The sequence below is a fragment of the Durio zibethinus genome, chromosome 6 (assembly GCF_047325235.1).
Source record: "Durio zibethinus cultivar Kanyao isolate XHJ-2024 chromosome 6, ASM4732523v1, whole genome shotgun sequence".
NCBI lineage: Eukaryota > Viridiplantae > Streptophyta > Magnoliopsida > Malvales > Malvaceae > Durio > Durio zibethinus.
Window position 1 is genome coordinate 25741491 of NC_143167.1, and position 21976 is coordinate 25763466.

General features: G+C 29.0%; 1 protein-coding gene across 3 annotated transcripts; it reads left to right on the top strand.

The window, feature by feature from the left end:
• The first annotated feature begins 4487 nt into the window (after nt 1-4487).
• On the top strand, nt 4488-14429 carry LOC111284852 (HAD-superfamily hydrolase, subfamily IG, 5'-nucleotidase). Of its 3 annotated transcripts, XR_016342926.1 has the most exons (15): nt 4488-4729; nt 4813-4852; nt 5121-5330; nt 5436-5572; nt 5664-5813; nt 6273-6374; nt 7029-7193; nt 7365-7475; nt 8368-8465; nt 9300-9423; nt 9565-9654; nt 11333-11377; nt 11634-11954; nt 13660-13762; nt 14126-14429. XR_016342926.1 is itself a non-coding variant. In XM_089762382.1 (14 exons), the coding sequence occupies exons 1-14, from the start codon at nt 4685-4687 to the stop codon at nt 13687-13689; spliced, it is 1668 nt and encodes a 555-aa protein (XP_089618508.1). In that variant the 5' UTR covers nt 4488-4684; the 3' UTR covers nt 13690-13865. The 3 variants fall into 3 exon arrangements, 1 of the variants encoding a protein (XP_089618508.1); XR_016342927.1 differs by lacking the exon at nt 6273-6374; XM_089762382.1 differs by lacking the exon at nt 14126-14429 and having other exon boundaries at nt 13660-13865.
• The last annotated feature ends 7547 nt before the right edge of the window (nt 14430-21976 follow it).

Consider the following 21976-nt stretch of genomic DNA (forward strand, 5'->3'; position numbering starts at 1 on the left):
CTTATTACATGCTGAGTTTGGATTGACATGTGTCTAAAGGTTCTCAAATTATTCATCATTGTCATCCATATTGGACTAGGAAGGCACCCCGATCCTTACTCATTACAAGCTACGAACCAAAATAGTTCAATTTGAGTCAAAGTATTTCGCTTGCCATTGCGGAGGTTATCACCTTTGAGGACATAGGTACTCTACTTCTTCTTATAAGGGATAGAGTCCGGGTGTAAAGCTCATGCATGAAATACATCATGTTATTGTGTGTGCAAATATATCCTAATTTGTTAAGAGCAATATATACAAAAAAATAAAGCATAAGAGGCATAGTAAAACATGTGTGAATTTTTTTTTTGTTTTCGATTTTTTTTTACTTTTTTGTTGAAAGTGAAAAATAAAAATCTAAGAAATCGATTAAGACTGTTTAAATCAAAATTTAATGATAACACGTAGTTAATTTCGACCTGACTCTAAAAAATAAATGGCATCCCCAATGGAGTCGTCAAGCTGTCGTAACGATTTTGGAGTCGCCTGATGAATTTAAAAAACAAAAATAAAAAATCAAATTCATCACCAATATTTTTTTGCTAGGTGCGATTGGCCACCTATTAAAATTTATCCTTTTAATAAAATTTTAAAATTAATTAAAATTTATTAAAAAGATGATTTTATGGTTTGCCAAACAATCTGAGTTTGAGAATCAGTTACGTGTAAAGAAGGATTAGCACTCTCATAACGCCCGTTTAAAAATGGTACCAATTAACTATATGTTATCCATTGATTTTGATAAAAATAGTCTTATTTTTTATCTTTGAAAAAATAATTTTCTTGATTTTTTTATTTATTGAAAATTAGTTTTTTTTTAGTTATATTAAAAAGTTTATTATTAAAACTTTATTCGAGAAAAATAAATTAGAACATTTTTATTGAAATAATTCTTAAAATGTTTCAGTACATTGGTAACATTAGAAGAACTCTTTCTCACCTAGAGATTTCTTAGGCATCACTTCTCAGAATACCTTAAACTATCATATTCGAAAATTTATTTTTTAAAAACTATGCCATACATGCAATGCAAATGATAATAAGTTAATGCATAAATTTTATTTTTTTATTCAAAATTTTTATTAATTTTTTTATCATTATTTTTGTTTAAAAAGTGAAAAAAAGAGAAATTTTTATTATATTGAGGATTTTCTATAAATATTTTAATACACTAGTAATATTTAAAAAAAATCTTCTCACCTAGAGATTTCTTAAAGCATTTCTACTCGAAATACTTTTAAAATCCCATAATCAGATAAAATTTCCTTTTTTATCATTTTTTATTACTTATTCTTAATTTATTAATTAATTTTTATTATTTTATAACCAAAAAGGAAAATTTTTATTGTATTAAATTTTTTTTATAAATACTCAAATACACTGGTAGTATTTAAAAAAAATTTTTTCACCAAGAGATTTCATAGGTATCACCACTCGAAATACCTTTGAATCTCATTATCGGGTAAAAATTTCCTTTTCTTACAATTTTTATTAATTTTGTATTATTATTAAGTTTATTTTTTTATTTTTAAAGTTTATTTTAAAGATTAACAAAATTATAAAAAAATTTTAACTACATATTTTATCATTTAATCTAACAAATATAAATATTTTAATATGCATAAATATTAATAAAATAATGTATAAAAAATTTAAAAAAATAAAAAAAAATTTTTTTACTTGAACCAGATCGGTCAACACGGGTCCGGTCGGTTCGACGGTTAGATTACGGTATGGTTGGTTTGACGGTTCGAGGTCAGTTCAACTCGATCTGGGTCGGTTCAACTGGATCGATCTAGGTCTAAGGGTCAATTGAGTCGTCGAGTTGGTTACACGAACCTCAAGTTGAGTCGACGAGTTGACGCGCAGATCTTGGGTGCTTAAAACAGCGTCGTTTTGACCTTATTCAAATATCGTTGTTTTGGCCTTTGGTAGTTTATTTAAAAGCCTAATTTTTTTAGCTTATTTCTTCCTTTCCCAAAAAAAAAAAAATTCTCTCTCTTTGCCAGACCTTCTTTCTCTACCTAATCGGTCGATCACCATCAACCGTCGTTGAAGGTTGATTGTCGGTCGTCGGTCGCGATAGTCGATTGTTAAAAAATAACAAAAAAGCCTAAAATACTTTCATCGACTCTCTAAACCTAAATCTGATCTTCTTTTTATAAAAAAAAGTCTCAAATCCCCTAGATCTGCCTTTTAACTTTTGACCAAATCTTTTTTTTTTGTATTTTGACCTTATTTTTTTTACTGACTTTGCTTCTTATTTTACAGGAGATTTTGGCATTGGGTTCCTCGTTCCAAGAGACTGAGTTAATTTTTTTTTATTTGATCTAGCAGAACGTTTTTTTTTTGTTTGGTAAGGTCTCCTCCTCCTTCTTTTGGGGTTGGCCAAGAGCTTTATTTATAGAGCTCCCGTCATGGTCCTATGCCTAGATAGGTGGCATAAGGCTTGATAAAAATGGGGTACCGTCCAGCACAGCCTATCTGCCCTATTTTACTTTTTCTGTCTTGTCCAGTGGTAAGGTATGATGGTAAAGAGCATAGGGTGTGGGTGTGAACAAGGGTGAACAGGGGGTGGCAGTGGTGTCGTGCATGGCACCCACTGCCACCGACCCCTTTTTTTTTCTTTTTGTTTTTTAGCTTTTGTTTTTTCGTTTTTGTATTTTTCTGTTTGTTTTTATTTTTCATTTTCCTTTTTAAAAAATTGGAATAAAGAAAATAAAGAGTTGGTTGGGTCTAAAGAACAAAATGGGCTTTGGGGTTCTTTGGGCCCGATCGAAATCAAACTTTGGGCCTGGTTGAATTGAAATTGGGCCTAAAGCCTAATTGAATTGAAATTGGGCCTCAGCTCGATTGAATTAAACTTGGGCCTTAACCTGAAAATCCGAGAACCCTTACTTAAAATTCAGATAAATTTAATGTCTACATTCATATTAACATAAATTGTGACACGTAATTTTTATATAAAATACGATATAAATACAAATATTTTAATATTTTATATGATATAAATAAATAAAATTTCAAGTCTACCAACAAGTGTACCAGGTTACCAAAATAATGTCAAGGTTTTATTTGTATATATTTAACTCACATCATATCTTATATACATAATACTAAAAATTATATTTAAATAATAAAAAAGTTTTATAAACATATATTTTCATAAGAAGGAATCAACTTATATAACATAAAACTAAAAAATTTTATATATTTTTTTAACCATAAATTTCAAAAGATTTAAAATATTTGAAAAATAAAAAAAAATTTAATCTTATATGTTAAACATATTGAAGTCAATAATTAAAAAATATATAATTTTTTTTTAATTTTATATAGTGTAAATTGACCATTCCTCTTCATTTTCATATAACTAAAAGATATTAAATGAAATTGAAAAAAAAATTAAAATGTTATAAATGCTCAATACAAAACTCAGACCATTGATTGCTAAGTATATATCAACAATATTATTACAAATTTTAATAATTTAGAAAAAAGTATTGGAATTTACTTAATAAAAGTTTTAATCATGTCCATTATTTTAAAGTTTTTAAAATAAATAATCTAACATAAAAATATTATTCATTTTACAAGTAGATGTACTCTAGCAAAATCTCACAAAGTATAATTTTTTTTATTAAGATTATATATTTTAGTAATGTTTGGAGTATAAGGTGACAAATAAGATATGATGATAATTATTTTATATTACACTTTGTTTGTATTTAAAAAAAGAATAAAATTATAAGAAATATTAATTATGCCCTTAATATAAAATAATTCAATCTTCTTAAAATAAAAAAATTTATTTTTAATTCATGAAATTGAACTTATATATCTTATTATATATTTAAAAATTATATCAATAATTTAATTTATATAAATTTTGAGAAATAATAATTTTGATTAATAAATAAATTATCTTATTATGATATTTAAATATATCAAACATAAAATAAAATAATATTATTTAATATAATATTATTTATAATATTATTTTATTTTATCATATCATATCATAATTTTAATACATCATTTAGTTATTAGATCATTAACATGGTAATAAATTGATATAAATTGTAAGAAAAAAATATTATCATTACTTTAAGTTATATAAAATGTTTAATGATAAGGACAGATATTAATATCTATGTGCTATTTCTAATAATGAAATAAATAATTTAATAACGTGTATTTTTTTTATAAATAGTATTGGTATATTTGTACCATGGTGTAATGAGCTTCCCCAGATGTTCCCAAAACTGGGCCTTAGGCCTAGGAAGCGGTTCAACGTTTTTCCCAATAATAATTTATTTTTTTGAAAATTTTTAATGAAAACAATGACCGATAATTGAACCAATGAGAAGGTTTGAAATTGCAGTATTATTTATTTTATGGATTACGAATAAGAAACAATAATAGACAAGTTTGAATATTATTTTTTTATAAATAATAAAAGTAAAACAGAAAAGGCTGCTACAGCTTGGAGCCTTGGACTTCTCCCTCGATATCTTTTTTTTTAATATTTTTTTTTTTATGAAAAAAATTTCCGTATTCCATTTTCCCTGACTTTTGCAGATAATAAATCTCTATTTTCCATTTTGCAATCTTGTCGAATGTTCAGTTGAATTCCTTTCCTCTCATGGCTTCCTTTCGCAGGCTTCTTCCTCTTTGCTCCTCCCTCAGGGTCTCTTTTTCTATCTATTTCTATTTCGTATTTATAAAACTAACAACGATGATGATCTTACTTTACATGTTACTTTGTTACAGAGAAGGGGCTTTTCTTCTTCTGGAATTCATGGAGATGGAGGTCCTTTATTCTTCTTTTCCTACTGTCTTTTTATGGTTTACATTTTTTCTTGTTTTAAATATGTAAATTTGGACTTTTTTATTACTTAAATTTGGATTATTAGGTCTTAACACCTATGCGACTTTTTTTCTTTTTGTTTGTTTTTAAATGTTTCAATCATGTATATATGGATTGTAATACTTAAGTTTCTTTCTTTTTATTTTTTTAATGTTTACTTAATAGTGAGTTGTTGAATTATTCGAGATTTTGATTATTATTTTATATTTAGTATTGGGAGCAAATATTCGAGGCTACAGTGGGATTGCGTCCTCCAAGCAAACTGTGTCGAAGTTTGAGGAGGGACTAGAGCGTGCGAAAGCGGACAATTTGGAGGTTAATGATGACATTGACAAGATTCGAAGGGAATTTGATGCTGCCAAACAGAGTTTCCTTAAGATTCCTGAAGCACTCAAGGCAATGCCCAAGACGAATCCTGAAGGTTCAGTTATGTCTCCCTTGTGTCTAATTGAATATATTTTTGCAGATATGGGAATATTGTTTGAGTTTTTAGTATTTAAAATGTTGTTTTTATGTCTTAATATAGGTATATATGTGAATAAGGGTATTAGGTTGGATCTTATTCAAGTATATGGATTCGACTATGATTTTACATTGGCACATTACTCTGCTGACTTGCAAAGTTTGATATATGATCTTGCAAAGGAGCATATGGTGAATGAGGTTAGCATTTGTGGCAGTTATGTGGTTGATGTATTTGTGGTGCTGCAAATTGTAGATGTTGATGAATTGTTATGTGTTGGATTTCTTGCAGTTTAGGTATCCTGAGGTTTGTATGGGTTTTAAATATGATCCATCCTTTCCCATTAGAGGATTGTACTACGACAAGCAGAATGGGTGTCTATTGAAGTTGGATTTTTTTGGTTCCATAGAGCAAGATGGATGCTTCTATGGTCGTCGCCAGGTACCGGTTAATAATTTGTAGGGACATAGATGTTCTGCTTATTGTGCAATGCTTGAACTGAGTCTGCCTTTCCGTTTATTATGTGTAATCTATTGCCAAGAAAAAGTAGTAGTGTATGATTAAGGGTGGTAAAAGGATAGAGTGTTGGCCCCAATTGTTTTGCCTATTCACAGGCTTTTTTTAAAAAAATTAATAATAAATCAATGAAGAAAAAATAGAAAATGTAAGAGAAAAGCTTCCATGCTTAATGTGCCATTTTGCTAGTAGAATGGTTTTGGCACCTAGTAGGATGGAAGTTTTTATTTTCTTTAAACTTGCCATCAGTGGCCTTTTTTGTTAATAACCAAAAACAAAAGCTTGAGGCTCTTTCTGAGTTTGTATAATGTACGTTTATTTGGGAAATTCGTACAGATCTGTATGAAAAATATTCTGCTTCTTGTTTTGTTACTTATAATGCAGCTGAGAGAGAAGGAAATAAATGAGATATATGGCACAAGACATATTGGCCGTGACCAGGCACGCAAGCTTGTGGGCTTGATGGACTTTTTCTGCTTTAGTGAGGTTGGTTTATTAGTCATTGCATTGCTTGTCTGCAGGGGAAGTATAAGTGTCTAACAAGGTTTGCTTTCTAGCATTGACATAGGATCCAGCATGGCTATGGCTGTTGCATACCTTTGATAGCTATGTAACAATGTTCTACATAAATGTCTAATTATAAGTAATGTTGGCTTTTAAATCTGTAAGTCACATCCTATGAGTATTATTCAAAACATTATGGTCAGCTGGAGATGTTTGGGCAAGAGTCATCCAGCAAAATGCTCTCACACATGCATGCTAATGCCTCCTAATACCTTTTAACAAACGGTTATTTTGGTTTTTTTCTTTTTTTTTGAGTCATTGCTGCTGCTGCCTCTTGTTCTTTTTATTTGGTACCTTTCAATGCCTCCTAATATACTTTTTTCACTCCCACGTTTTTGATGAATTAATATAACAAGTTCTCTTTTCATTATATCTGATAAATGTCAAAAATGCTTCTGTCAATTTGCCTATCCACTGCAGTCTCAGATAAGGATAGTACATTTTTAAGGCTTGTTATATTGCATGATGCTGCTTTGTAAGCGAGTTAGCCCTTTCTTGAACTATTTGCTTTTATGATATGCACATATTTTGTTTAATTTTAAAGTCTCTAATCATTTTCTTTCATCATCTTTTTAGGCATGCCTCATCGCTGATATTGTGCAATATTTCGTCGATGCTAAACTAGAATTTGATGCTTGCTATATATATGAAGATGTTAATCGTGCAATTCAGCATGTTCATCGAAGTGGTTTGGTTCATAGAGGAATTCTTTCTGATCCTCATCGATATCTAGTAAAAAATGTGAGTTCTAACTATATCTTTATAGTATATTATGTGTTTAAGTTATTTTAAACTTTGCTTGCCTTTTAGTTTCTAAGAAAAGACTATTCTAAAGTTTGACCATGTTAACTGTCAATAGTATGTTCTTTTCTCCTAGGAATACTAACCTGCCATTTTTTATTTATGTTTCAGGGTCAGCTATTACACTTTCTTAGGATGTTAAAGGAGAAGGGGAAGAAACTTTTCTTGCTGACAAACTCACCATATTACTTTGTGGATGGAGGAATGCAATTTATGTTGGAGGTAATTTACATTCCAGTAACACAAATGCCTTCTTAGTTTGTAGTTCTTGGTCATCTTAATGGATAATTCATATGATTTATTGTTTATAAATCCTTCACTATTTTTAGGTCAGTTTTTGAGACAATTTGTGATGCATGCCCCCCCTTTTTTTTTATGAAGTTTCCATTTAGCCCTTTTACTTTCTAAAAGTAGAGAAGACATATTTAATGTCAATATGCTTTCAATGTATTCAATCATAGCAATTGTGAAAGTCGCTTAATGATAATTGTGCATTATATTTTTTATTGGGTTTCAGATGGAACTTTCGTTAAACTTCTTGTTGTTGTTTTTTTTTTTTTTTATATCATCTTTTTTTCCTTTTTGATAAATAACTACATGCAAACGATTCTTTAGCAAATTGTAAAGAGGACCTTTCAAAATAAATAATATGAAGTCAAAATAACTCAAGTGGATGAATGATGCCACTTCCATTAAGATATGTTGGGAGGAAGACAAGTAACTTAAATTCAAGATTATATAACCTTAGTTCTCTCCCTGCCCCAGTCCCACCCCCTGCACATGCATGTGGGTGACCTTCATAGCCTACATGTAGAAAATAATATTGCATGTAGAAGATGTTTGACATGAATTGCTTTTTAATGTTTAATAACGTATTGACATGTGCATGTGTATTGAATTCATAGAGTTTAGTAGTGACTAATTTGCATGTACACATTTATGTATGTTTTATCTAAAGAATTTCACCTTTCAAAATTTGTGGTCACTTTAATCAGTTTGCTATAGTTGTGCACATTTGCTTGTTTATTAGTGTATTATTCTCATTCCATTCTTATTTTCATGCTTAGAATTATTTGTAGTGAACCTTTTGAGCTAAGTTTGACATGTTTTTTAGGATTCTATGCGTAACAGGGATTCATGGAGGGAGCTTTTTGATGTTGTAATTGCAAAAGCCAATAAGCCGGAGTTTTACACTTCTGAGCATCCATTCCGGTTTGTATCTTCAGCTTGTTAAATTCTCTACCAATTTTTTTTACATGGCTTGCAAGGGAGGAGATTGATTTGTTTAATGTTTCTTTTCTGCTACAATGATATGAGATATTAATCTCTTCTTTTAGAGTTTATCTTAAGGAGTAACTTATTAATTTGGCAAAAGACGATGAAAAAGAGCACCTACGCCTGGGGAAGTGTTTGGAGTAAATCTGCCTACATGAAATTGGTGGGCTTGGGGTTAGGACAGAAGAAATTTTAGATTTTATGGCAGTGCAGGAAGGACATAGATAAAATAGGAGATCAAATTATCATGGGAAAGACTGGTTTGAATTGAAAATTTTGTTTAGTACCTGGTGCTTGTAGGTGACAAGAGTGTCCAGCGAGGAATGGAGAAACCCAAATAATTCTCATTTTGTAAGTCAAAAGGTTCCTAAAACATGATTACTCAGTTATGAGACTCTTAGAATATTTTTTAACCTACCAGAACTAGAACACCTAGTAAAAACTAGCTTATAACTAAGTAAATAACCAACATAAACTTGGAGACAAACCTCAAGTCCTATTTCAGAGAGAAATTTGACCACATGATTTTAAAATCTAGGATGCTGAGATTCAAAAAGTAGTTCTGCCCCTGAAGGTGAAAGTTCCATGAATGGCTTAAGAATAGAACTGCAACAAGAATAAGAAACTTTGATTTTCTTGGCTGCATTAGTTTGTTCTTGCCTTTTGTTTTAGTTTTATTCCTTCCTTGGCATTTGTTCTGCACTTGGTCAGGCAATTGCTTGCTATGCTAAATTATATTTATTGATCAATCTCCTGGAACTAAACTTGCAGCTGCTATGACACAGAGAAGGATACTCTAGCTTTTACAAAAGTGGATAAATTTCTTCAAAATAAAATATATTACCATGGATCCCTGAAATCTTTTCTCCAAATTACTAAGTGGAATGGCCCGGAGGTATATCATACTTTATGCTTCATATTTACTGATCAATTAGCATTATTTTTGATCTTATACATGTTTGTGCAACCATGTGTAACTAGATTACAGTAAGTTCTTCCTGATGGGAGCATTTTACTGCTTCATTTTCTTTGTTAGGTGATATACTTTGGTGATCACCTATTTAGTGACTTGAGAGGCCCCTCAAAGTCTGGTTGGCGGACTGCTGCAATTATCCATGAACTAGAAGTATGCCTTCTTCACATTCTTATCCCTTGTCTTTAAATGCTTGCAGTACTCTCATGACTTACTTTTCTATAATGTTTTCTATTACTGGTCTTCTGGTTTCTTTTATTTCTGCATATGTCAAATGAAACCATTAGTGAAGGTGATAAAACAGTATCATGGTAGCTTAAAATAACTAGTAACATTTATGGTTGATCATTTTTTTGGGCTGAATATTGCTTTTGTTTGTATATTATTGGTAAGGTTAAGTTGTACCTATATGCAGTTTAACATTGTTGAGGATAAAAATTTGGTTACATGTAAGGGTTGTGTTCAGTTCAGTCTAGCCAAGCCAATTCAAGCAGAGCTAGAAACTGAAGCTCTAGTAATCTTAAAACTTGATGGTTGCATTTTGCTGAAATTTATCTCTCCATTCTTGAACTGAATTCGCTGAGAATTAATACTTTTCAAGCTCACTTTTCTCTGCTCATTATTAAACAAGTTCTACTGGGTTCAAATTTGAACCCAGTCTCAAGCTAGAGGCAACTTGGTAAGGTTTCAAAAGCCTACTTAAATAGTTTAATTTTAAGATTACATCAGAACTATACATCAGAACTATAACAACATATTTTTATTTAAGACAATGAATAAAATCATATACGATATCATATATTGTTATTTGAGCTGAGAAGTGGAAAGCTTGTGCTTAGTTCATTTAAGTTGACGAGTATGAGACCATTTTTTATTGTGTACATTTCTACAATCTGCTCAAGCATATAATTAAATAACTATGTCAGAAACCAATTCTCTTGCCTTATCCTTTTCCTCCCATACTTGCATCTGGTTTTAACCTTTCTGCATGTTTTCATATTAAAAATGTCAGATTTACCTTGGAGAATAATACTAATGTTATACTTAAATGGAGGCAACTAAGAGTCAATTGCTATTTGACAACTTCTACATATTTTATATCACTTCCTTAGTACAAAAAGAATAAACCGAGGGTGCCGGTTGAGGAAGGCATTTTCTTTAATGCCATGATCTTGTATTTTCTGTTGTTTTGACTAAAATTTGAATCAACAATTTAGCTGACAAATCCAAAATACTAGGCTAGTGATGCAGTTCAGAAACTTAAGGGGAAGCTGATTAATTCAGAATAGAGGAAATGAAGAATCAAAGTCAAAACCAAAACAAAGGCTTGAGTTGAAACCACAAGGAAAGAGTTTCTAATAATAAGATACTTATAGAAAATACAATGATGTATAAACGTAACTACTTTATTATTGAGACAAACTAACAAAAGACTGTAACCACGAAACAAAAATATAAATGTTGAGAGAGAGATAAACTAACACCCGATTAAGAAGATTATGTATTTACAGGTGGAAACTGGCCAAACAGATCACAAACTATTCAACCTCAGTTCCTGATTTTTTTCAGAGAACTTGGAGTATGCTATGTAAATTACTAACAACTTTTGTCCAAATTATTAATTTGCAAACCACTGAAGATTTCATTGATTTTAAAAATGTTTTGTTTTTTCTTTTAAGAAAGCAACTTAGACAGCAATGGTTTCTGCCATTAGAGGAGTGCTGCTTTTATCTCCTAATTCACAGTTTGAGTATTTATCTATCTTTTGTGTCCGTTTGTGGTATGTTATAAGACAAACTTTTTATGTCTTTGGGTTGTTTTCTGATTGCAGAATGAAATACGCATACAAAACGAAGATAGTTATCGATTTGAACAGGTATATATTTCTACCTCTGGGATGTTTGAACTTTTTATTTTCACTGTCTAATTTATTTGATATTGGTGAAAAGTGGGTAGGCTTCCTCATTTAGTTATTTGGCAACTCAAGGATTGATTGAGTTGAATGGAGTACAATGTAGGATACTTCTGTTGACTGTTTTAATATTTGCAATTTTTCATTGCTTTGTCTGCAATGCAACAAATCAACAATAGAATTTCTACTTTATCCATTTAAAAATCTTCTTTTGATGCAGGCAAAATTTCATATAGCACAGGAACTACTTGGGAGATTACATGCAACTGTAGCCAAGAGTAAGAGAAGTGAGGCATATAAGTTACTTATGGATGAACTAAATGAAGAGAGGCAGAAAGCACGCTGCATGATGAAGAGAATGTTCAATAGATCTTTTGGGGCCACCTTCCTCACTGACAAAGGTCAAGAATCTGCTTTTGCCTATCACATCCATCAATATGCTGATGTGTACACTAGTAAACCTGAGAACTTTTTGTACTATTCACCTGAGACATGGCTTCATGCACCCTTTGATATCAAGATCATGCCTCATCATGTGAAGGTATGTAGTAACCTTCTCTAACTATCTATTAAAAATGAACCAAAGATTTTTTCATTTTATACTTTCATTTACTTTCAGTAAATGAAATATGGTATATGTTCTTGTTTTTTGCACTTTCTTTCTGCCTGCCCATGTAACTACAAATGGGTCTGATTTTTAGAGGATTCCAAATATTCTTGTGGTGGTAATGCAGTGATAATGAGAGAGTTACTAGTGGCAGTGTCGTGGTGAATGGAAAGTTAATGGTCTTTGTTCTTATGGGGCTACTTGGGATGTTTTTGCTGTGGAAGGGGTGAGGTAGGACAGCTAAGTGATGATAATTTTGTTAAGCAAACAGAGAAAAAGTTAATAATTCTTTTTTTTTTCCTGTTTTTTAAAGAATTAAAATCTAAAAGAGATCCCTAAGATTGAAATCACAGCTAAAGTTGATTCTGTCACTGATTATAAAAAATAATGCTGGAAATTCTCAAGTAACATTCTCTATCGATAGAAAGATTGCATTCTTTAATTAAAAAAAGAAATAAAGAAAGATTACAATGCCTCAGACTCCTAGCAATTCCTTCTCCAATAAAACAAACAAACTTGACTGAAAATAATACTTATACAAAACCCACAGGGGACTCAGAATCGGCTATATGTAGCAAACCAGGAAAATACTGAAGCACCCCTGGCAGTTAATTAGAAAACTAGAAAATGATACTGTTGTAAAACAAACATAATTGAAATGAAAATCTGTAACTTTTTGCTTAAAAAACATAAGTTTAAGACTCAAATAACCAATAAGGCCTTCACATGCTCCTGACTAATGTTCTCATCACTGCACTTAGCACTTGTCCCGAATTAAGTTTGGTTAGAACCAACCTTAAGCACACCTTTCAGACACTTTTGGAGGCTGCTGCCAGCATTCTCAATCAAGGTATGTGGTGGGAATATGGTGGCAAGTATGTGAAGGACAAAGAATTGGGGTTTGCTTGTTATTGACTATGTGAAGTATGGGCACAGCAGCTTTGAAGGCTGCCTTTTGTTGCTTCCAGAACATTAGTCTTATTTATGAAATTAGCTAGCTTTTGGAATGGTAAGTGGTTTGGGAATGCTATATGGTGGAAAATGAAGAAACCATTGATGTCAATTCCGTGGATATTTCAAATTGAAAAAAAAAAGTATTATTCTAGCTGCAAAATTTGCAAGAATTTGGGATTTGAATAGCTAAATACTAATTTCCTTCGTTTCAAATATTTATGAAAATTTCTAAACACCTTATCCCAATAAAATATAAAAGTCACCATCTTATCCAAATAATTGGATTGTGAGGATTCATTTAATAACATTCTTATGGTAGAGAAAATGTTGGTTAAACAGTTTGTTTTACAGATCCCCCGTCTTTATTTCAACTTTTTATGTTCTTGAAAAGTATCTGCATTTATTTAAGTGCCTAATAACCATCAACACTGCATTATATGGTCAGTGTAATCTCTCTTACTGATGTCACATGGATGCATTACTTTCTGGAGATGCACAGGTGGGCATGTCAAATACATATTGTGTCTTCTGTTTGCTACTTGTGAAATGATTTGAACTAAAGAATATCAGTAAAGTTGTTCATACCAACATTTTATGTGTCTTTTGAAATGTTAATATAGTCAACCTATTGTTGTTTGATCTCTAATGGTGAATTGTTATCTTCATTTCCTCTCCTTTCTTTCAGGTTCCGTCGAGTTTGTTTAAAAATCAGTAGATGTTATTCCTCAATGCCATAAAGGAGGGGAGGTGTCCCAAAGTTTCCTCATTTTATTCATATCCAAAGGATGGTAAGGATCATTAGGGTGACTCTGGTATTATGCTTATATTCCATGATTCACATATCCCTTCACAAGTGATCATAATCAACATGCATCATCTTCCATTCTTTCATTTATTTTTGTTTCGGCCGAGAAATTCTTTCATTTAATTAAATCCTCAGAATGTTATCATTTTTTTTATCAACAAAATCAAATAGAATTAAGGCCGTTTAATTTGGTCTTTAGATTAAATGCATGGAAAAATATGATCCATAGTATAGCATGGGGTATGTGATTCCCTTATTTTAAAAAATTGTTAACTTTTTGCAGTTTTTGCACTGAGAAATGAACTATCTGTTATCTCTGATCCAAAATTTGTGGATTTTTGAACAGTTTCTTAGGAGTAGACGAGCAGTTATTGACTAATTTGCAATGAACTGCCATTGGATTCACCATTGGTTCCGTTCCCTAGTGAGTTGTTGAGTTACCTTTACCAAATTGTTATATTTGAAGTTTTCATTAGCAACATGAGCGCTGTAGCTGGGCATTGAATTCAGTCTCTTGTAAGATGATTGTTAAGCCTACCCTAATTCTTTCAAACTGATCCAGCTAGGTTTATCTTGTCTGCTTTTTAGGTTGTGCAAAACATAAAAGAAGAGTATTTTATTGCAAATTTAATTTGAAATTGTCGGCTGAATTGTGCATTTAAAAATTGATTTTTTCTTCCTTTCCCGTATAAAATTCAGTTTTCCTTTGTCATTTTTAATGTAATAATTAGCTTGAGACCTGTTTTTTTTTTTTTTTTTTTTATCCTAGTTGTTCCCCTTCTTTTATCGTTTTCTCTTCTTCATTCAGCTCTTCCTTTTTTTTGGCCTCTTTTCCTTTGTCTCTCATCATCCCAATTCCCTTAGCCATTTATTCTTGTACCTCTCACTGACTTGGTTTCCTTTCTTTTGCTTCTCCGAACTGCTCCAAACGAAATATTTGTTTTTTGGTACTAGAGATTGTCGGAGATTGATTCTTGGTTCATTACTGTCAATTAACTCTGTAAGGAGTTTACGATTAATAATTAGATTAAAAAACGCATGAACGGTGATTAAAACTATATTGAAAAATACTGGATCGAACAAATATGTAATGCTGAGGGCAAGGCATCTTTAGATTCTCGAGGTACATGTGGAGAGAGGGGAGGGTGGTGGGTGATTTTTGACAAATCAAAGTGACGTTGGTGCTAGGCTGCTTTGATTTTGTGCGAGGGTACCTGGCATTCTGGTGTTTATTTATAAACTAGTTTTTTCTTGTTATTTTTCTTCTGTCCTTTCTAGTTTTCAAGCTTCGAATGCACTAAGCATGGTCTGACAGCCCACTCGGCTCAAGAGCTAACCTCTTGGCCCAAGATGGGAGAGGAAATGTTTTTCCGGATAAATGGTGGCAGAGGAATTCGGTGTCTTTTTTATTATTATTATTTTTGGCCAAAAAAACATATTTATCCATCATGTCAGACTTTTTTTTTAAAGGTCTTTTTTTCAGGGACAAGTTAAAAATTATGACAAATCTTGACATTTAAATTTGAGGGAATTAGTTAATTGTATATTATGTTTTTTATTAGACTTATAAAGATGCGGACACACTTAATATACAAATAATATATTAAAAAAAAGTAATTAATTTATAAAATTATAACATAATTTTATTAGTATGATAGCATTAAACTTTTAAGAATAAAAAAATTTTTAAATTAATGATAAAATTACTAACTACACTATCTTTCAATTAATTATTAGAATTTCTTTAATTTTTTTAAGAAATTTAAAATTGAAAAAACAAATATAAATAAATCAATCATTAAATAATATATTTTTATTAAAACAAAAAAAAAATAAATATAATTTTAAAGGAATGAAGTTCAAACTTTGAAATTTAAAGTTATGATTTTTTTCTTTACCTTCCACGAAGGGGTTCCAATTTTTTTTAAAAAAAAGATTTTAAGATAATATGAGACAAAATTTAGAGTAAAATTAAAAATAAAAATTATATGTAAAAGGAAATTGTAGTAAGCTAAAAAGAAAAGAAAAACACATATTTAATACCTAGTTGAAAATTTGAAATTTTGTTGAGAAAATTAGAAAATTAATTTGATTTTTGTTAACTTTACATGTGATTTAAAGCTTGCTACAAATTTTTAACTTGATTTTAAGAATTTCTTGTGGGTACAATAAATAGATATGTAATAATGTAATTTTAACTTTTTAAAATCACAATAATACATAAAATTAAATTTTAGAATAAAAAATAAATTAATTTTAATTTGAAGGAATCAACTTAAATTTGTTTAATATATATATTTAAAAAATTTTTAAACACTTTGCGTGGGGCCAAAGCTCCCTCGGTTCTAATGAAAAACCGCCATTTGATGACTCATGATTTGAGAAAGTTCTAGAGGGGAAGGCAAGATTAAAATCAAGGATTGAAATTATATAAATAAATACGCATAGCCTGTGTTACTTTGATTTGAAGGTAAATGTTGGATTTGAGTATGTGTCTGGTGCAAATTTTTTCATTTTACATTTGGAAATTCGGATTTTTATATTCATGTGCGTATCTATACCAGACATGAATTCCTCAAGAAATATGAAGAGTCAGAGTAACGTAGGAGATAGTAATCAATAGACTAAATATAAGCTGGACGGATTAACGTATAGGATCGTGGGGCAGCCGCCCCATTGAGATACTAAAACTTTTTAGATTTATTATAAACAAATCTCATAAATTTTAGGAAATTTAAGCTTCGCTCCTATTAAAATTTTTTTTTATCATATTTGCTCTCATTAAGAATTTTTATTGTTTATCTGGTTGTTGAACATTTATATTTTGGGTGATAAACAATTTTATTATAATATATATATATATATTAATTTTGAAGAAAAATAAATAAAGAATTTTTATGTTCATATAAATAACATATAAAGTGTGAATTAATAAAAATAAAAAATAAAAATAATCTTTAACTAATATACATTTATGTCTTTATTTTTGTTTTTATTGTATATAAAAAAATATTATTTTCATCAAATATGAGAAAATAAGCATTTATTATTCTTCACATTATAATAAATAATAAATTAAAGTAAATATTTCACATATTATATCTATATTTAAAATTTTATAAATAAAATTTTATTAAATAAATATATATACATATTTATATGTGTATGCGTGAAGTAAAATTTTATTAAATAAATATATATTTATATGTGTTTGTATTTACAAATATGTATGTCGAAAGATAATTTATTTATACTATAATAATATTTAGGTTATATTCGACAATAATCATGTAATTAATTTGAGTTATGCAAATATTTTATTTGTGGCTTAAAAAATTGTTATACATATTAATTTGTTTAAATTTTTTTTATATTAATTTATTTTTCAATGAAAATTTTAATAAATTGAATTAAAATACTTGCCCCACTTATTATAAACCCTGCGTCGGTCCCTTAAGCAGTTGGTTAAAAGAATTCTCTCAAAAAAATATTTTTTTTAACTTTTAATCTATTTTTTGACTTCATACGATTTTACTAATTACAGTTCACTTATTTTACTCATCTATGAAAAGGAGATTACGCCTCGAACCTTAATAACTTCTGCAATCTCATGCCATTTGAGTTAAATTTAGTTGGCTCTCAAGTTTTCTTCTATGATAATTTGAACAAAAATAGATTAGATTTTGGATCTCAAGCCTTGTTTTGGTGAATTTGTGTTGGTAATTTAGAATGTGTTATATTTTATATTGAGTAAAAAGATTATTAATATACAATTTAAAAGATTATTTGTATTATTTAAATAATTAAGTGTTGAAATGGACTAAATCACTTAGATTAGTTAAAAGTTTAGTAAATAGATTTAATTTTTAAATTTTTTATTTTTTATTTCGAAATATTGCAATATATTATTTTTATTTTAAATAAATATGTTTGAAAGAAAAATATGATAATATGAATAAGCATATTTGAATAGGAAAAATATGATTATTGAAATACAAAAAAATTATTATACAAAATATCATAATTTTTTGAATTAACTTATTTTGTGATTATTCATTTATTACAAATAAATTTTTTTATTTGATTAATTTTAGTATTTTTATTTAAAAATTTATTTAAAAATTTATTATGTCTTATAAATATAATTATTTTTAAAACAATATTTTCAGACCTCAAAATTATTTTTTTATTATTTCTGTTTTATTAAATTTTCTAAAGAGGGTCCAATCATAAAAAGCGGGGAACCACGCTGCCAAAAGTAGCCTTAGTTGCAAGACCGGTTTCGTTAATTGACCTTTGATCAATCAGAATAGAGACAAAACAAAGTCAAGTTAGGGGATGAAGCAAATAGTAGATTGCCTACTCAATAGATAACGACATTAATAAAAAAAAAAAAAAAAACAAAACAAATAGCGGCCATACAGAACTCAGGTTCTTGGTTACCCAATCAAAATGGAAGCCATAGCCTTTTAGCAATTTTTTTCGCACGCAATCCATTCTAAAACTTGCGAATTTCTTTTCTTCTTTTCTTTTGGGTTTTGTGAATTGTTGATGGTTTTCTTTGGTACGAGCTCGTTAGGTAAGGATCGGGAAATTGTGTTTGGGATGATTTATACTTACAGTAAGAAATTACAATTACGGAGTATCTAATTTAATATTTTGAAACGGCTTTTAATATTTAAGTCAGCCAAATGTTTATAATTTGTCTTAGAAGGTGAATTGCTGTGAGAACGTTCAAGAAGCTTAGAGAATGATGGTTTTAATTATCGTGTTTGGATTTTTTTTTATTTTCTATATGAAATAAGGGATAATGATATGATCATGATTATTGATAATTAATAGTAGATTTATATGAAGCTTAAAAAAAATTATATGAATGAATGTGAGTTATATTTAATAACTTTAAATTACTGTGAATCATATTTAATAATTTTAAATAAATTAAAAATTAATTAATTTATTATGAGATGATAATTTAAAGAGACAAAGTAATGATAATTAAACGAATCTATTCACATATAAAAAAATATGAGAAGAACGCATTTTGTGATGAAAAATCTTGAAAATGTGAGAGGAGCCCGTTTTATAACAAGAAGAGGGTGGATGACAATTTTTTTTTTATAACAACATGATAATCATATATGTATTGTTTTGACAATTATAAATACCTTATTGATTGACGAGTGGCGAGTGTCTTAGCAACACGAAAACCATTTTTCTTCCTATGCCCAAAGTGGAAAACCACGAGACGTTGCCAGTTGTGATGACCGCAATGGCTTCTTCAAGTCTACTTCTTATGACATTAATGGTTTCCTTCTAGCTTCCATTAATATTCTTTGGTTTCTACCTACCACAACTCCTGCCTCCGTGAGCTACAATTTTATTAAAAAAATAAAAAAAATCCTTCTGAAATTTGACATGTGAATTGGCTATAACTCCTAAGGCCAAACAGTAATGAAAAGATTGAGTGATGCATTAAATCCCATTAAGCTTTGTCTGGTGTTTGCTTGTCAGCGTCACTTCAGCTAATCATCTAGTTTGGGGATCGCCAACTAATTCGGTCGACCATAGTCCATCGTTCATACTATGCGCTTTTTAATTGTGGATGTGGGGCTACCCTTGTTCTCCCTCTGGCGATGGGGATGGGAATCTTTTGTCATTTCGCACACCACATCCGTGTCCAAAAGTTGGCATCTGTATCCTTTCCCAATTGGCTTTGTCCACCGCACATTCCTTGATTGCAACAATTCTCTACTGAGAGAACCAAATTCCAATTCTAAATGCAAATATTTTGTCAATTGGCCCCTACATAGCACCCTCCCCCCCCCCCCCCCCCCCCCGCCTCTCTCTTTTTCCGTGACCATGTCCCTTCTTCCACCCGATTTTGAGAAAAAAGAGATTTTAAAGCTTCTTTCAATCTTTCAATCAAGTTTGTAAGCTTTTCTTTTTTTAAATAATCAAATAAAAATTAAATTTAAAACACAAATTTCATAAGTTAATAGAGTTTAACTATAAAAATTAGTAATATATAAAAAATTATGTAAAAATTGAATCTACATGTCTACCTATCTATAAAATTTAATTAATAGTTATTGAATATTTATGAAAAAATACATATCATTTATAATTGTTATAATGGTTTTAAAATCGTATGAAGAATTTTAAAATGAAATTAAAAAATAAAAAAATAGAGTTGTTACAAATTTGTTTTTAAGTGCGATTGATCATTTATTAAAATATATTTTTAATAAAATTTTAAAATTTATTAAAAATATAATTTTAAAATCTATAAAATAATTTGAGTTCGAGAATCAGTTATATGTAGAAAAAGATTAACACTTCTATAGCCTCCATTTAAAATAATATCAATTAATTAAATGTTATCCATTAATCCTAACAAAAATACTATTAGTTTTGGTGTTTAAAAAGTAATTTCTTTGATTTCCTTTGTTTATAGTAGTTTTTGTTTTTCCTTTTATCTTTATTCTATATTTATTGTTCTATTTTTATTTGAGAAAAATAAATTAGAACATTTTTATTGAAATAATTCTTAAAATGTTTCAGTATGTTGGTAACATTAGAAGAACTCTTTTTTACCTAAAGATTCATTAGGCATCGTTTCTCGAAATATATTAAAATTTTATCATTGAGGATTTGTATTTACTTTTTGTAAAAATGAATACATATATGTAGTGCAAATGATAACATGTTGATGCACACATTTTAATTTTTCTTAGAAAGTTTAGTGGTTTTTTTTTTTAATTTTTGAAGAAAAGAGAAATTTTTATCATATTAAAGATTTTTTATAAATATTTCAATATACTGATAATATTTTAAAAAAATCTTTTCACTTAGAGATTTCGTAAAACATCTCTACTGAAAATACTTTTAGAATCTCGTCATTGGATAAAATTTTCTTTTTTCTCATTTTTTCTCATTTTATTTCTAACAAATTAGTTAATTTTTATTTATTATTTTATAACAAAAGAAAATTTTTATTGTATTGAAAACTTTTTATAAATATTCCATTATGTTAGTAGTATTTAAAAAAAAATTTTTTACCTAGAGATTTCTTAGGTATTGCTACTTGGAGTGCTTTTGAATCTTATTGTTGGATAAAAATTTTCTTTTCTTACATTTTTACTAATTTTTTATTAATTTTATTAATTTTTTTGGGTTATTTTTCCTATATATTTTTTATTTTAAAAAAAAAATTATCAAAGGTTAGAAACCATTTATTATTATTATTATTATTAGAATCATTAATCATTTTTTATAAGGTTTAATTCAAATTTTAACAAAATTATCAAAAATTTTAACTATATATTTGATTATTTATTTTTATTTTTATTTTTTTTGCTTTCATTTTTAACTAATTATTGTTATAAAAAAATAACTAAATTTTATTCTAACAGACTTAAACATTTTAACATGTATAAATAACAAAATAATATTAAAAAAAAATAAATTAAATTAAAAAAATATTTTACTTGAATCGGACCGGTCAACGTCGGTTTGGGCAAGTCTGCAGCAATGGTTTTCTAGTGGTTTAACGGTCAAGCATCGATTCAAGTGAATTGATCAAAGTCAGCAGTAAGCCAATCGGATGCATAGATTCTAGGTAGGATCTGGGTCCACACGTAGATCCTTTGGGTCCTAAATGATGTCGTTTTGTAACTTTTTTTTGGCAGCACTATAAAAAGCTCAAAATTTTTTTTTATTTTATTTCATTTTTTTCTGGAATCTCTCTCTTTTGCACAGAAAAGCTTCTCTTTTTTAAACTTAAAGCCTTGTTAAAAAACTTTGTAAACCCAGTTCCGGTAGTTTAGTATTGTGTTGGCTGCAATCATCGATCATTACTGACAAAAAAAATTCTCAAAAAATCATGTTGATTTTTTTCCCTAAACACAGATTCACCTTCTGTTTTGTAAAAAAAAAATCTTAATCAGCATAAATTGAGATTTTAAATTCTAGTCGAATTTTTTTAATGCTAAGATCCCCGCTACCAGGAGTTGTGTTTTTTCATGTTTGTGTTTGTGTTTTTGATTTTTTTTGTTTTGGTATTCTTTTTTTATTTACAAAAAGATTTTTTTTGCAAGGTTTTTTCTTCTTTGTGGGTTTTTGTCTTTTCAAGGCTTTTTTTTTTTTTTTTGCATTTTTGTCCATTCCTCTTGAATATTATGTGGCTCTATTTATA